A 17,467-nucleotide genomic window follows, 5' to 3' on the forward strand; every position below is an offset into this window, starting at 1 on the left:
CATTTTCTTAAAAGTTTGAAACTCTATATTCAAAAGCATTATTATATAACTAGTATATGTCTCAGAATTAGATATAGAAATATACACAGAATAAAATAGGGTTTAAAAAAAGTTAAATGTACAGTTACCACATGACTGAGCAATTTCACTTGTAGGTATCCATCCAAGAGAAATGAAAAAATACGTCCACAGAAAGACTTGGGCGTGAATGTTCTGGGGACAATAGAAGCTTCTCTCGGGGTGACACCCTTCCTAAGAGCTGAGCACTTGGTGGAGGGCTGGGGGCAGTGGCCTGAGGTCCCCTCGGCTTGCTCTCCGGGTGTGGAACCAGTGCCTCATTACCAGGGCCCTGAGCTCAATGTGTTGCCCCCCAAGATGGAGCCTCCATTCCATGAGTGGGGACCAGGCAGCAGAAGAGAACTTTAACCAGGAAAGAAAATGTGTTTTTTGTATTTCAGATAGGTGACTCTGGCATTCTGGCAGACAGAGAGAACAGACTTGGGATTGCCAAGGGGGAGGGAGGGTGTGGGAGGGAAGGGTCGGGAGTTTGGGATTAGCAGACACAAACTAGTATATATAGAATGGATAAGCAACAAGGTCCTACTGTAGAGCACAGGGAACTATATTCAGTATCCTGGGATAAACCATAATGGAAAAGAATATGAAAAAGAATGTATATATAACTGAATCACTCTGCTGTACAGCAGAAATTAACACAACACTGTAAATCAACTATACTTCAATTAAAAACACACACAAAAAAACCCCCCGAAAAACCAAAGCAGAAAGACACCAAGAGACTGGGGCTGGCTGAGGTTTCACGTTTCCTTTTTAACCAATTAGCTGCCATTCTAAATATTGTAGACCAAACAGAGACTGGGTCTTCTGCCCAAAGGTGGGAGTCTGCAGTTATCAACAGACACAGCCCCAAACTAGTTTAGGAGAAGTTTATGTGGCAGAGAAGGTAGACCACAGAGGAAGCTGTAGCCAAGCCTTCGCCAGCATAGTGGAGTTAAGTATTCTGGAGTGGAAAGCATCTCTCACTCCTCCATCACATTAAGGTGAAAATTGAGGGCCCATAGCGAGCTCTAGACAAAATACAATTATCTTACCTTGGACAAGTTTCTCTGTTCTCTTCATAGACTGTGGTAGGCAGAATGGTCCCCCAAAGTCGTCAACACCCTAATGCCTGCAGACTTTGAATATGCTATATTAAACCGCAAAAGGGACTCTGCAGCTGTAAGGCTACAGATTTTAAGATAAGGAGATTATCCAGGACTATCTGGGCGGGCCCCATCTAATTGCATGAGTCCGTAAAAGCAGTGAACTTTCTCCAGCAGGGGAAAGAAAGACTGTAGCAGAAGGGAAATGCAGAGAGATCTAAAGTATGAGATGCACGGGATCTACCAGTGCTGGGGGGAGCCACGTAGATAGCATGAGAAGGGACATGGGCAGCTATACAAGCAAAGACTGGCCCCCAGCTGACTGCTAGCAAGGAAATGGGGAACTCCAACCTCAAGGAACTGAATTCTACGAACAACCTGAAGGAGCCTGGAAGCTAAACATTCTCTAGCACCTCCCGAGAAGAGTCCAGCCCAGCTGACAACCCGATTTCAGCCTTGCGAGGTCTTCAGCAGAGGACCCAGCTGAGCCCCATTGAGCCCAGACCTCTGAGCCATGGAATAAATGGGTGTTGTTTTAAGCCTCGAAGTTCACAGTAATTTGTCCTTGCAGAAATAGAAAACTGATACAAAACTGACACATAAACACATTTTTAAAAAGGAAGTAAGCAAGCAGGACTCTCAAGGAAAAGTGACTTTGAGTATAATTCCCTTTTCTTATTGCAAATACAGGACATAGGAGCCTTGGAGCTCTTTGCTCAAGAATAAGTTACAATCCATACTCCGTTCTGTGCTCCTCAGTATACGGCTGTATTAAATGGGAGACTGAGGCTCTATTTAGGGGAGCTTCTAAGGCCCTCTAGCAACACTGGAATGGAGAATGAATTTCAGTGAGGTCAAGACTGCAATAGGAATAAAAAAAAAAACCTGCAATAGGAAGACCAGTTGTCAGGCTATTGTACCGAGGTGATTGAGGGACCACGGGGCAGGGCTAGCTGGTATGGAGGAATCAGGTTGGAGAGGGAGACACTGATCCCGAATAGTTCTAGAAGGGCTGGCTAGGTGGAAGGTAGCACCAGTAAATCAGAGAATTCAAGAGGAGGAATAGACCTGGGAGAGATTGAAACCATGGGTTTGCTTAAATCCACTTCAGCTGCCTTCACTAATCCAGGTGGTTTTAGGACTTGCATGTCTTCCAAGCGGCATGTAGCCTAAACAATCAGGTACCTATCTGCCCGAGTTATTTTCCAGGAACTTGGAGTCAGCTGTGCCTAGTAGGAGCTGAGCTGGCTAACACTGGATAAGATCACTGACCCTCCAAATGGGCACACATGAGTGGCCACGCAGGGACCTTCTGACGCCAGAGGGTCGAAAACTCCATCCTCAGCTCGTGCTACGCGCCTCCACTCTTGAACGTGCAGAAGCCTGTAGCTTCGTTACGCCTGCGCAGAACGACAATCACCCCCGCCCCCGCCTTTTCCCGGTCACCTTTCCCCACGCTCCCCACGCCTCAGAAGGCCCTGCTTCTTCGTTCATTACCCCATAATTCCCCTGAGCCCCTTGCGGATCTGAGACTTGTGTTCCCGTCTTCTCACCTGGCTGCCTTTTAAATAAACCCTGTCTTTGCTGCAAACCTTGGCGTCTCAGCGTTTCGGCTTGCTGAGCGTCAGCCAAACATGAACCTGGTCTGGTAACAAGGTGGTCACGGCAAAAGCTTAGTTTGGGATCTGTTGAATTTGAGGGGCTTGTGGAACATACAGGTGGTAACTGGATATTGAAAACTGAAGCTCAGCTGATTCTCAAAGATGCCAATTTGGGAATTATTAACATATACGTTCAGAAGAGGCTCATGGGTTTTCTTTTGCTTTAAAATACAGTAAGAAGACTGAGGAAGAGATACAAACAGGGAGTAACCTGGAGGTAATTAGAAAAGGGCTTGGAGGAGAGAGGAAAAAGGAGGGTAGAAAAGATGAGAGAGCTGGCTAAGGTAGAATTAATTGATATATTACTAATAAACTACAAAAAAAGGTGTGCCTGGAAAGTTCATGATCTTAGGGGAGAAAAAAAGAGGTGGTCGGAAGGCAGAGGTAGAAAATGTCCCTGTTAGCCACAGGGAGCACTGCCACCCTCCGGCCTGGGTGAATGACGATGGACGGAAGAGGGAGACGCAGGGAAAGAAGACAGTGTTGACCCAGCCACTCGCACCTGGGGAGCTTCCTGGGTTGGGGATTCGTTAATTTGAGGAATGTTAACATTGTGTTCCTCCTGAGTACACCATTCATTCAGTGAAGACTTAGCTATTTACAAAATCATTTACAGGGGAGTTGGAGACTCCCCACACCCCGATTTCTGTAAAAGCAATGCTGCCATCCTGAATACGACTGAAAAATCTAAGTTAGCATATGCATAGCCACCTATGCATCCAACACAGTTTCCTCCTGAAAAGCTCACAATGGCTTTTCTTTTTTTTTTTTTTAACATCTTTATTGGAGTATAATTGCTTTACAATGGTGTGCCAGTTTCTGCTTTATAACAAAGTGAATCAGTTATACAAATGTCCCCATATCTCTTCCCTCTTGCGTCTCCCTCCCTCCCACCCTCCTAATCCCACCCCTCTAGCTGGTCACAAAGCACTGAGCTGATCTCCCAGTGCTATGCGGCTGCTTCCCACTAGCTATCTATTTTACATTTGGTAGTATATACAATGGCTTTTCTTGATACCCTTTGCAGAATCCCAACCTGTGAAAGGTTTTGAAGGTTGCACACAGCAGCAGGGAGAGAGAATAAGATGCCCACACAGCAGAGCTTAGGAGGGCTCCCTGCTGAACCGCCAGCTGTGGGGCAAGCAGCCAGCCAGGGAAGGTACCATTTAGGATGGAGTGTTCCTCATTTTCCCAGCTGGTCTAGATGGGCTCAAAAAGAATTTAAATTTAACCTATTCCAAAGCACCGAATGATTATTTTAGACCATGAGACCAGATGCTATACTTTCATTATCATTATCTTTCCTGATGCCTCTAGTTTTGGCTAAGAATCAAAATAGTTGTCAAGGTTGTCTTAAACTTTCTAAACACATATAATCCAAAGCTGCGTGTGTGAAGTGTCTCCAGAATCTTTTATTGCTGCTTTTAAAATTTCCCATAGACACTAACCCATACTGTTGCACTCAAACACATTTCTACCACAAAGATTAAAAAGTACTTAAGAATATTTTTTATTCTACTCTGTATCAAGGCCATAGACACACAAAATGTTTGGATCACTTAATAAGTTATAACAACCCATGTTTTCATAGTAAGAACAAGGACATAAATGATCATTTCCTGAGTTTACAGTGCAATGTAAAATTTAATCTTATTGCTAATCAGACATCTTACAGCATAGAAATGTGATCAAAATGATCATTTGCTTTATCATGTCATAAAACACAAGAGCTTATTGTAGAACAGTGATACAGTTTAAATGGTAAGGAACTTTGTGATTCATAACAAAGAATCCTGTATATACTTGCCACGATTGACCTTCCAGGACAAATATCAGTAGTAAAATAAGTTATGGTACAAAATAAAGTCAACAAGGTATCTATAATGAAGAAACATTTGATTTCACTTAAGAAACTAAAATCTGGATTCTAGTTAACCTATATACAAAAATGTTCTTTTAAAAAACCCTAAGTAATCACAAATTTAGCTAAAACAGTTGAATGACAGCTCTTCATTATGCTGTAAAACTATGGATCTCATCTTTGGAAAAGTTCAAATCATGCAGCAACCTGAAAAACAAATAAAAAGCACATGTTTCTTAGGGAAGATGTTTAAAAATAAAGAAGTAAGATCAAAGTTTACCATCGTAACCATAGTATTTTTTCATTTTCCCTATTTAGCATGTGTGTTCTAAAAAACTCCACAACTATCACTTCTAAAAAATTAACAGTAATTCCTTAATATCATCTAATATCTAGTAAGTGTTCACATTTTCAATTGTCTCATAAATGCTGTAATTTTTTAAAGTTTGTTTGAATCAAGATCCAATTAAAGTCTACTCACTGTGATTGGTTTATATGTCTTTTGGGTATTTTTTGATCTGTAACATCCCCTCCATCTCTCTCTCTCTCTCTCTGTCCTGCAATCTATTTGTTGACAAAATCATATTTTTAAGTGTTGAGTCTCCCACGGTTCTCATTTTGCTGCATCCCTGTGGTTTACTTTAATAATATGTTCCTTTTCCTTTTATCTCCCAAAATTTAATAATTGGATCGAGAGGCTTAATCAGATACAAGTTCAATTCTTTTTGACAAGACTACTTCATAGTGCTCTTTCATCAGGAGGCACATAATACCGGGTTGCCTCTCTTTTTGGATGATAACCACCACTGGTGATCTATGTACAGATCTACTAGTTTCATTAGGGACCGAAGTTGGTGATATTCTACTTCTATCATTCTTTATTCGTTTATCAGCCGAGGAATTCTATAAAGGATAACTTCTGCTCATCTATTATGTGGTTATCCAGTAGTATAACTCATACAGAAAAGGGAGAATAAATGCTTGTTTTCTTCCTCTTCATTCACCAGTTTTTGAAGTAAGGAGTTGATCCCCTAGCATTCTATCTTAATTTTCCCCCACTGAACAGGAGAAGCAGAAATACTGCTTAAGTATAATTCAACTTGGAAAATACTGTAAATGGAGACTGAAATCTTAAAAGTAGCTCTGTTTAAAATACTGCTGAAGGGAACTTCCCTGGTGGTCCAGTGGTTAGGACTCCACGTTTCCACTGCAGGGAACATGGGTTCGACCCCTGGTTGGGGAACTAAGATCCTGCAAGTCATGTGGCATGGCCAAAAAAAAAGGAGGTGAAAAAATAAATAAATAAAATGCTGCTGAAAGTATAAACATTTACTTAGTACTCATTCTTTGTAGTCACTGTGCTAAGCATTTCACACGCATAAATATTATCATTTATTCCCTCGGATAGGCGAGTGCACTAAAGCTTAGAAGGTTTTGGCCCTAGGACACTTAGCTGATGATTGTAGGATGACTGTAAGTGGTGGAGCTGGGATTCCAACCCAAAGTGGCAGCTTCCAGAGCTGACACACACGTTCAGACAAAGGGACAGGACGGCACAGGAGTTACGAGGGCCAACGTGGTGCGGCACGCAAGCCTCTCGCCATCTGAACCCAAATAAAATAGCAAGAGAGAAAATTACCTAGCAAATGTTAGGTTCAGTCATATACCAAATAAGGAAATGCAGGGCATTTAAGGCAGTCATATTTTAAAATCATCTAGAAACCCAATAGTGGCTATATCTAACCAAATATTTTAAAGTGTCATTTTAGAGTTAAATAAGATCAAGGTGATTTTTAAATAAGACGATCACTACCACTGGTTGTTCTTTGTGCAGAGTTCAACTCTTGGTCTTGACTTATTTATGTTCTAGTCTTGATTTTTGTCTTGCTGTTTGGCTTTCTCTCACTGTGTTATCGATTAATGCTCACCCAGTTGCAGAGAATGATGGAAGATCAAAAGCTACAATGAGATGAACACTGCTTATTATGATATATTTAAAAAAAATTATTATATATTATGAAGCTTTGGTGGAAGAGGAGGTTGAATCTAGTGTCCCCAAAACTATCTGGCACCAATCTTGTGAAAGTGTCCACACTACCAGCCACTACCAGAGGCCATCAAGAGCTGGCTGTGTCTGACTTTTGTGTTCATGTCTAACTCTGTGCATAATCCGGGCCTCCGACGCTTCACCTGCACGCAGATTAAACACTTTGTTATTATTTTCTTACGCTGTGACATACTACTGAAGTGCAGGTTCATATGAATAGGAAGAAATGAGAGCCACGTCAACTGCTGTTTATAGGAGGCCGTCATTTCACGGTGCTGGGATTCTCTCTCCTACCACGTTGCTACTCACTTCATTCCTTGTTCTGTAAATGGCATTGGCCCACAAATGCAGATGAGGACTTTGGATGTGTTTAAACTTCTTTTCAAAAATTCAGAAAGCAGAGCTGGTGAAATGTATCCCCGTTTGCCATTCCATTCAGAAGTAGGTGCTGAGAGAACAAATTCAAGGTCAAATCTGGAGAAAAGAAACATTTTTTAAAAGTCTACTACATTAAGTATATTATGAACATGTTTCCAGTTCACTAACGCATCTTTTTCTCCCCTGGAGAACAAATGAATATATGAAGGTTGACACGCTTGCTAGAAAAGCACTAGAACAGAATGTAAACAAACATTTCGCAAAATCATACAGGTAAATCCACATTTACTAAAGATAAACTTTTGCTACAGATAAGAGAATAATTTGACATTTTCTATTGAACTCATTAGAAAGAGAGCTCTAAAGGATCTCAGAGAATTCCACATTTTTGTTAATAATTTGCTTGTATAAAGCACAGCAAAGAGCAACGACCAGTGACATGTGCATTTTCATCTCTGACTCAAACCCCTCCAATGAGTCCTTGACCCCGATAGCCAACGGCCTATCTGACTTCTTACTGTTACTGTCTTCATGGCTTCAACCTTGACTTACAGTATCCCTGTGCCACACCCAATGTCACTGCTGTGAATGGCACCACAGTCCGTTTGGTTGCGCAAATCCCGGGCAGAAACCCGGGATTGATCTGCCTCACCCTCCACGTCCAAATTCTCCCCAATCCTAGCTCCTAACTCTGTGCTCTGCTTCTCTCAGCCTCCACTGCCACACCCTGCCTGTTCTCTTTCTCCTTCTGTAATGTTTCTACCTTGCCCCACTGTTCAGTTTCTTAGCTCAAGCATCATTTCCAGGGAAGCACTGCAGCCCCACCAGTCTGGAGCCCTTTCGTAATTATACGTGTTGTAGAAATGTTTCCCTTTTCCTCTTCCTTATAGCCTTTCTATCAGGCTGTAAATATGTGGCCACCAAGATGATTATTCTAGTAATGTCTACCTTCCCCATTAGACCAGAAACTCCGTGAGAGCAGGGACCATGTTTGCTTGGGTTATCACTGCACCCCTAGTGGCCATCACACAGGAGGCGCTCAAACACTATGGAGTGAAACATTTCAAAGAAAAGAAAGGGTACAGAATTACAGTCAGAAAGAAGCACATCAAACCAAGTCTCACAAGGGAACAACAGACCATTTCTTCCCACAGCTCGGTAATCTGTTAAGTGAACTGCTGATGAACAGCCATAGCAAATTCAAAATTCTAAGCAGTACCTGCTCCCTTTGCTCCATCTTTGCAAACACAGTTAGTTCTTATCATTTTCGGTAGCATCAGATCGAATGTGTTTCTACATTTTCCACTTGAGTAATATGTTAATCTCAATCTTAAGAAAACGCTGAAGTGAATAATTTCTCTCGTGAGGTGGCCCTGGGAGCCAAACATCAGAACAGAAGCAAGACACGGCTGGAGATGTGGTCCTCGCCTGGCTGGGCTGCAGCTGGGTAAACGCTCCCAAGAGCAGACGGGCCAGCACAAGCATACAGACCAGCTCAGGGCGCCAGCTGGGGCTACAGAACCCGTCCCAGCTCTCACCAGACCCAGCCTCTAGGGCTTATAGGTCCATCTGTGGAACAAGGTGGGAAAACTATATGCTCTCTTACAATTCTAATATTCTGATTTTATATTTAAAAACCCAACAGAGACGTGTTTTATTTCTTGCCTTCAAGGTTCCCATTTCACTTTAGCAGCAATAGGAATCCACCCTATACAAAACAGTACCCCAAATACTTTCTTTCACTAACATTTTTTCCTTCCCAGCACTTATAATTAAGATAGCATTACATAATTCTGGAATGTGATGTTTGTTTGCTGTTCCATGAGGGCAGAGTCCTTGCCTGTCTTGTTCATACTGTATCCAGGCCTGGCTTGAGGCAAGTGTGCAAAAAATACTTGATGAATGAATAAAGGAATTTATTTAACAAGAAGCCATATTGGTTAAAAACAAACACTATACTCAGAAGAACAAAGTCATATGCTGGCATCTATGAAAATTGCATATAAAAATGTACGTGAATTTGTAAGGGCATTTTTCTGGGAAGAAGGTCTATAACTTTTCATCAGATTATCAAAGGGGACCCAAAAGCAGCCGTGGAACCACTATCTTAAGACATTTCTAATTATACATAGACAACGCAATAAAATGTAGCAATTGCCTTGTTAAATTACGAATAAAAGATAGTCTCCTCTGCCTCTATTTCCAATCAGTCTGTCACTGGAATAAAACTGCTAAGATATATAAATCAATACTGGCGTCCTTTGTCATCTGAATAAAAATCTTAATTTTCCTTTAGTGAGATGCTTTAAAAAGAAAAAAAGAAAAAAAAAAGCCTAATCAGTGGCATGCTTTCTGCAGGCATCTACTAAAGGGTGAAAAATAACTGTGATCCTTACATAACTGGTATAAAGTCCTCATGTATTTTGTATTTATTCACATATTGGTCCCCTGGGTATACCTTTGGGTCTCTCAATGGAAAAAGTGACCAGGTGGCATGGATGCAATTTTCAGGGGATTGTTAGGAGGCTGCTATCCTGTTTATCTTCTCCTTCACAGCACTGGAAAAGAGCTTACACTGGAGCGGGAGCAATCCCAAGGTAAGACTCAAGAATACACGAATGAAGGATTTCTTATACCGTATCAGGATACAGATGGTTACTGTGGATGGTTGCTTCTGAATTTTTCTGAAGGGCAACTGACTGTCTGAAGCATTTATAGCCTTGAGGCATGAGGGGATGCACTGGCAAACGTCCTGAAACTCCTTTCTGCCCTGTGATTTCAGAAGTGCCAGAAAGGACTGGGACTCTTGAAAAGGTTACCTGAAAAAAAATTTCGAGAATCCATAAAGTGCAAAGCAACATGAGAGAGAGAGAGACAGAGAGAGAGAGAGGGAGAGGCCTGCTTCTGATGAATGCCTATGAGGTCTAAATGTCAATGGAAGTAAACAAGCTTGTCCAAAAAAAATTACTTTAAAGTAGGCTGATAAATGACCTGAGATAAAAAAAATCTTGAAATATAAACGTATGCATTCAGTCTAAACCATACGCAGAGACTGAAGTCATTCAACAACATATTCCCTCCTCCTCCAGGCAATCAGCTTCCCAGACCCACTCCTTCCTATTTCTTACACATACATATCCCTGCCTTCCCATTTTTACCGCCACAACTCCAGGACTGGCCCTTCTATCTCTTGTCTAAGATGCTGCTCTACTAAGCTTACCCTCATCTATCTGGCACATCATTCTTATACTAGTTCTCCTAAAAACCCAGATCCAATCTCACAACTTCTTTGCTAAAGCTTCAGTGGCTTGTCACTGCCCACAAAGTAGTATTTCAGAGTATTTGGGGCCCCAGCTTTTCCTGGTTTCTCTAGCTAAAGAAAAATACTAGAATCTGCAGAAAAACTTGCTATTTGCTCATGGGAAAAACAGCTCACAAAATAAACAGCTAGGGGTTAAAAATATTTCTCAAAACGAATCTGATTAAACACTTGTGCTCCTCCAAATGTTAGTGGTCGTCCATGAAAACAAAAGGCTAACCCGTCAAATAAGTTTGGGACTACTGGGTTAAGAGAAGTTAAATAGATTTGTTCAGAATTTCTCAAAGCTTTGAATATGCTAAGTTCATATTAAACTTCAAGAAGATAACATAGTATACATTATTTCTCAAACTTATTTAATCATAGAGCCCTTTAGGGGGAACACATGAATATTTCAAGGAACACATTCCAAGAAACACACCCCTGGGACTTCCCTGGTGGCGCAGTGGTTAAGAATCTGCCTGCCAATGCAGGGAACATGGGTTCGATCCCTGGTCCGGGAAGATCCCACATGCCATGGAGCAACTAAGCCCATGCACTACAACTACTGAGCCTGCGCTCTAGAGCCCGCGAGCCACAAGTGCTGAAGCCCACGTGCCCTAGGGCCAGTGTGCCGCAACTACTGAGCCTGTGTGCTGCAACTACCGAAGCCCACGCGCCTACAGCCTATGCTCCGCAACAAGAGAAGCCACTGCAACGAGAAGCCCACGCACCACAATGAAGAGTAGCCTCCGCTCACCGCAACTAGAGAAAGGTCACATGCAGCAACGAAGACCCAATGCAGCCAAAACATAAATAAATTTTAAAAAAACCCAAAAAACTTTGGGAACTGTATTCAATACCTTGTAATAACCTATAATGGAAAATAATCTAAAAAATATATATCTGAATCAATTTGCTGTTCATCTGAAACTAACACAATATTGTAAATCAACTATACTTCAATTAAAAAAACCCAAAAAAACACCACCCCTGGAGGAACATCTGGGAGGAACAGAGAGTGGTATAGGGTCCAGATTAGGGGCCCACATATCTGAGTTGCCTCACAGGCTGGGGAAAAAGAAAGGCATTCAAGCACCTTATTTAACTTACTTGTGCTTCTGGAATCACTGGATTTTGCTGTCTTAAATGGGACTTACACATTGCTGGTCCCCAAACTGACACCAGAATATAGAAAAACTTTACCTTTCGAGAGGCTATTGTCAAAATGGATCAAGAGGCCTTGGTACACTTTGACTTGGTGATTCTTCTGGTGAATCTTTATCCTGCATAGTTAGAGAGGTACAGAAAAATTTGTACTCACTATGTCAAACAGTAGAGGGTTGGTTAAACAAATTATGGTATGAACTCAATGACCAAGTACAATGCAGCTATTAAAAATCATGGTGTAGTGTGAGTTTTCGCAACTAGCACAACTGGCAGTTTGGGCAGGATAATTCTTTGTTGTCCTGTGCTGTCTTGTGCAATGGAGGCTCTTAACAGCATTCTTGTAGGCTCTTAACAGTCTCTACCCACTAGGTGCCAGGGGAACCCCTTCCATCAGTTGTTACGATCAAAAACGTTTCGAGACATAAATGTCCCCTAGGGTGTCAGGGTGTCAGGCGGGGAGAAACAGAATCACTCCAGGTCGAGAGCCACAGGTTGAAAGTATTCTATACATAGAATACACACAATTCACTAAAAATGTAGTTATAAACAGTATAGTCAGTATGGCTACATTATTTAAAAATACAAAACAAAAATGTATGCATTTAAGTGTATAAGTGCGTGCGTGCTTGTATGTATGTGTGTGTCTGCGAGAGAGAGAAGGAGAGAAAGAGAGAGAAAGAGAATGGAAAGATACAAACCATAATGTTGTTCCTTGGATGGTAAGATTATGGGTGATCTTTTCCCTTATATGTTTTTCTATACAAATATGTATTAATTTTATAAATGGGGAATATCAGCAAATCATCAAATTCTACTATTTATAGAAAACAATATGCTACTAACTTTACTAAAATAAGGTTATTATCTTCAAACATGACTGCTTTGAAAGGGAAGGAAAATACTTATTATATTTATATATTACAAAATGCCATCCAGAAGTCAATCTCATTGTCAAACTGTCCTGCACCTCAAAAAGAATTCTGCAAAAGCAGAGAACTCAGAGCGGGCACATTCTACTGGGGGAGGGGCGAGTACCAGTGTGTAAGACTGAGTCAACCAGGCCTCATAACACTGCTCAGTAGTCGAGACAGAGATAAGTGAAATCTAATTTGGATTTCAGTTTACATAGTAATTAGCTACACCTGCTGCTGTACATATTTACCTTCTACTGGAGTTAACAGTCAAGTGTAATAAAATATTTGGATAAAATTCAGGCAAACTAACTTTTTTTTTTCCCTTGAAATTTTATGCTTAATGACATGAAAAGTGAATTGAAACAGAAACATCCTACAAGAGTACAAATGGTCTACCTATTTTCAGCAATTCTGTTAAGTTTAGCAACATGGGAAAATGAAGAGATCCATTCCCTGGATTGCATGAGAAGATAAGCCAACACAATATCCTGTTCCCTGTTATACCCCCATACAGGCACCTGGGAGACGCTAACAGGAAATTCATGAGTAAATGAAAGTTACAAATATGCTAATTCTGGGCGAGGCACCCACATCTGCTATCTCATGGCCCCCACTCCCAAACAACCCTATGACGGAGATATTGATGTCCTTGCTCTACAGATGGAAAAACTGAAGCTCCGTCAGATCAAGTGACTTGCCCGAGGTTAATAAGGTTAATAAGTTTCCATCATACAACAATGTTTCAAAGAATTTCCTTTGCTAACTATATTATTTGGATAAACTGTGAGGACAAGCACAGCATGCTTGCTGAAAATGAAAATATTAGATAATACACCAGTCTCAGTATACATTTTTCCTATCCCTCCTTGTTCTGCAAAGGATTGAATGGAAAGCTGTGTCCTAATCCTACAGAGTAAGGTATTTCATTTGTTTTAACTATAGAACTTATTTTTTTTAATAGTCACAATCCAATAATAATTTAACCAAGGAGATGTGTTCAAGTTTCACATTCTGCCATCAGAAACTTTATTGCTAAAACGAGCAGTGACATAGGAGAGTCAAGATGTAGGAAAGGGTGGTTTAACAGATTAAAAAAAATTAAGCCTTAAATGTTAACTAAATGACAGATGTGACAAATTAAAACTACCTTATATTAAATTTGAAGTTTCACTTTCCTTCTATGTATGGGACTCAACAATTATGCTCTGAATGAACAGTACTAACGACAGCCATCAGTAAACCTTTAAGACTAGGTTTCTCCTCTATCTGCATAAAACCTGAGAATATGGAAGGTTCCTGATAAATGTTCCAAAGCCACGTACATACACAAGGCCTCTGTGTTTCCCAGTGAGGGTCTGACCCCAAGGCCTTTGTGTTTTCCAGTGAGGGTCTGACCCCGAGTCTCCAGGGGGCACAGATTATCCGATGCTGGAAGTCAGTGCCAGTAGAGGGCCCCCAGCAAGGAGGGTGTACCTCCAGAAAGTGGAAGGAAAGGGAGGGGGCAGAGAGCGCACAGGAGCGGAAGCAGGCAGGTGAGAGCAGGGAGAGAGAGAGGGAGCAGGAGAGAGAGGATAGAGGCAGGCCAGAGGCAAAACACTCTCACCTCTCCCAGCAAACTGGAGCATCTCACTCACTTAGAGCCAGTCATCCAGAAGTGAAAAAAAAGGGGCCTTTCCTCATCCTCAATCCTGCAGCCTATGCAATTCCACCAACCCAAATTTGTGGACCAAGCAAGACAAAACAAAACAAAACACACAGGGGACGTTGTTAAAGGGCACTTCATATTCAGAAGCTGTCAACACATGCCTTTTTACCAATTCTTTCTTTTTTTTTTTAATTTTTTTTAACTTTTAATTTTATATTGGAGCATAGTCGATTAACAACGTTGTGTTAGTTTCAGGTGTAAAACAAAGTGATTCAGTTATACATATACACGTTACTTCTTATGTCGAGTTTAACATCAATGGATAGACTAAGAGCACAATGTCTGTTAGCTGAAATAATAGTAAATGAATTATTCTTGTACAAGCAAACTATCTTGAAGAATACCATGTCCCAAAACTGCCAGAAATACTTTTTTAAAAAAACCTAGCTAAGAAAGTGTAGCTATGTCTGCTTAAAGTCTTTTAAATGCTTGTTTAGGAAACAGGAGCTCAAACAGTCAACACAAGAACACATGTATACAGAGGTCCTTCATAGCAGCAATCCAAATATCTGAGGCAGGGCTTCACAATTTCCAAGCATTTACACTGTCTTCTCTAGTCCTCACAACAGGCTTATGAAGTAAGTAGGAAAGAGGTCATTATTCTATTTTGAAAATAAAGGGACAGGCCCACAGAGCTACGTAATTTTTTAATACAGTTTCAAGCTAGTAAAGGGTAGACTGAAAACCAGAATTTAGGTCTTTAGGCTTTTTGATAAATGCTGCTTCCGATTTTCTACTTTGAAAATTAGTGAAAAAGACACTTGAAAAACCCAGGAATTTGTATTTCTTTAAATTATGCTCTAAATTGCCATGCAACTACTGAAGTATAGTACATATTCTTAAGTTTATGTTTTAAGTATGTAATAAAACACTTCGATGATTAAATTCAGGTCATCCTTCATTTGTGCAAATTATTTACTAAAAGAGAAAGAGGGGGAGGATGGGAGACAACAGGGAGGAAAAGACTAGAAGGAATTACGGCATCACCTTAGTGAGGATATTCAGAAAATATTCAGAAGAACCTGGAGCCCCTGGGACAGCTGAATTTCTGAGGTCTTTAACTTTTAAAATGTCTGGAACTTTATCTCCACCATACTGTCATAAATACTTACGTCAGATATTTTGTATGACTTATGACGTTCTGCAGTTCTTAGAAATAGTTTTTAATGATTACAAAAATGCTTCAGAAATATGACAGCTTGTCCAATTCATTCTTCTTCTGAGAATTTTGTTTTGAATTTCCAACTGCTTTCATATCTTTTTAGGGGAGATGGGGCATATGCGTGGTTAAATTATCTCACTTCCTTGGACTGTGCTAGGGTTCTTTTTTCAATGAAACAAATTGCCACCTTGCTGTTCTTGCTGCCTCATTTTACCACTGAATTCAGCCTGACTCAGACTTTTTTCTATTACCTATACCAGCATTTCCCAAAGTGTGTACTGAGGACCACTAGTGATATTTAATACGTGTTAATGTAAACGAACAAAAATGAAGAGAATCTTGCTAAACAATGCAGAAGGAATCCCCTTCTTGGAAAGTCACAATGGATATTGGCATAGTAAAGGCTCTAAGAAATCCTGTAGTAAAAAAAAATGCTTATTTTTGCTTAACCTATCTCACCAGATTTATTTGATCTGTCCCCATTATAACAAGAAAATCTTGAATTACCAAATTGGCTACACTGGATCATTTTCAATGAAACCTAACTCAGTATAAACAACATAACATAAACATAAAGCCCACTATATATTTTATTGATACATATTTGATGTCACATTAACCTTATCAAACTATTTCTTTGGGGGAGGTGTACTAACATTACTTAACATTACTTACATTTAGCTTTTTTTTCTTTTTTTTAAAGAGAATTAGTGATTATTTTTGTTTGAAGGAGTTTCCTGGTCAGTTAAAAACTCCAACCAAAGGAGGCAGGGTATCAACTGACTAAACCTGTATGAATATTTAAAAACAGAGCTAGTACCACTTTTATACCTTTTATCCTTAAATGATAATTTCTCCAATTGGCTTCTCCAAATTATGTCATCCTCTGTTTTATTGAAGAACATCAGCTTCACTTTCCTTAAAAGAAAAAACAACAACAACTCAAAAAGTACTATTTCGATTATAGAATTAAAAATATGCATGAATGGAAAGTCTAAAAGTGAACTAGCATGAATATTTTTTTAGTGACAATTAGGTAACCAAAAATATCAAAAATAAAGGAATCAAGTAAATAAAACAGCTTTGAGTGGAGGAAGAAGAGTGAGAAATGATGACTGAGGGATAACATGTCTGTCGAGGTCCACTAGGTATTTAATCGATTTAGAATACCTTCTACTAATCTAGCAGTCTTACAAGGGGTAGTAATTAAAGACAAAACGACATACCTGAGACTGGGTATATTAGTCAAAGCATAATTCAGTACTTTAACCATTGGTGTGAAGTCTGTTCCCGCTGTCAATAAAAAGAGATCTTCCAATTCTTGGAACTGGGATATTTTAAAATTGCCCTTGGGATTGCTTACAGAAACATAATCTCCTAAACAATGAAATATACATAAAATCAGGGGAAAAAAACTGAGACTGTTAACCTAGCTGAATTAAGAACACTAGGAGAAACAGGTTGCATAATTATCAGACTACATCTCAGTTTTTAAGGAATGTAAGGGGTTTTGAGAATACTCATTAGGCTCCCAAGTATGTCATTATACTCAAATTATCATAATCAAATTAATAATGAGATTTCATTATACTCATTTCCCAATATTATTTTCCCAAATCAACTGGAGTCTCTAACATACAAACTACTGCCAAGTATTAAACTACAAATTATCAATAAAGGCTTGATTGTTAAAGTAAAACTAGGCACTTCAAAAGCAGAGTCCGAGTATACCTGTCTTGCACAGTATAGGGTGGAAAATACATATTCACTACTTACATACTGATTCTTAACCACAGTAATAAGCGTAGTAGGAGAGAAAATTGAAATAAAAATGTATTCTAATATCTTATGTTGTTAGTAAATGTGCTAACTTTGCCTCCATCAAATCTCTGAAAATACCTATCAATTAAAACAAGAGCTGTTCTGCATTTAATTCCCATAAAGACAAAGCAAGATCAGAAACCGTACTTGGGGCATGCTACTTACAAATTTTCAATCAAAACAGTTGAATAAACCCTTTTCTGCTATGCAGTTGATATAATCGCTATGTACCACTCATATAAGAGAACTGTCTTTAGGACTTTTCAGAAATTTTCAATGTAACTTTA

General features: G+C 39.9%; 1 protein-coding gene across 1 annotated transcript in view; it reads right to left on the reverse strand.

The window, feature by feature from the left end:
• Positions 1–3,734: 3,734 nt before the first annotated feature.
• LOC309667418 (cytochrome b5 reductase 4-like) overlaps positions 3,735–17,467 on the reverse strand; it is a 41,626-nt gene continuing 27,893 nt past the window's right edge. Inside the window, exons 9-12 of the mRNA XM_082475841.1 lie at positions 16,586–16,736; positions 16,191–16,277; positions 7,042–7,206; positions 3,735–4,892 (exon numbers count right to left, since the gene is read on the reverse strand). Of these exons, the coding sequence (XP_082331967.1) occupies positions 4,838–4,892; positions 7,042–7,206; positions 16,191–16,277; positions 16,586–16,736 (458 nt within the window). The 3' untranslated portion in view covers positions 3,735–4,837. The remainder of the gene's footprint in view (positions 4,893–7,041; positions 7,207–16,190; positions 16,278–16,585; positions 16,737–17,467) is intronic.

This window comes from Balaenoptera physalus (genome assembly GCF_965194825.1).
Source record: "Balaenoptera physalus genome assembly, chromosome: 9".
NCBI lineage: Eukaryota > Metazoa > Chordata > Mammalia > Artiodactyla > Balaenopteridae > Balaenoptera > Balaenoptera physalus.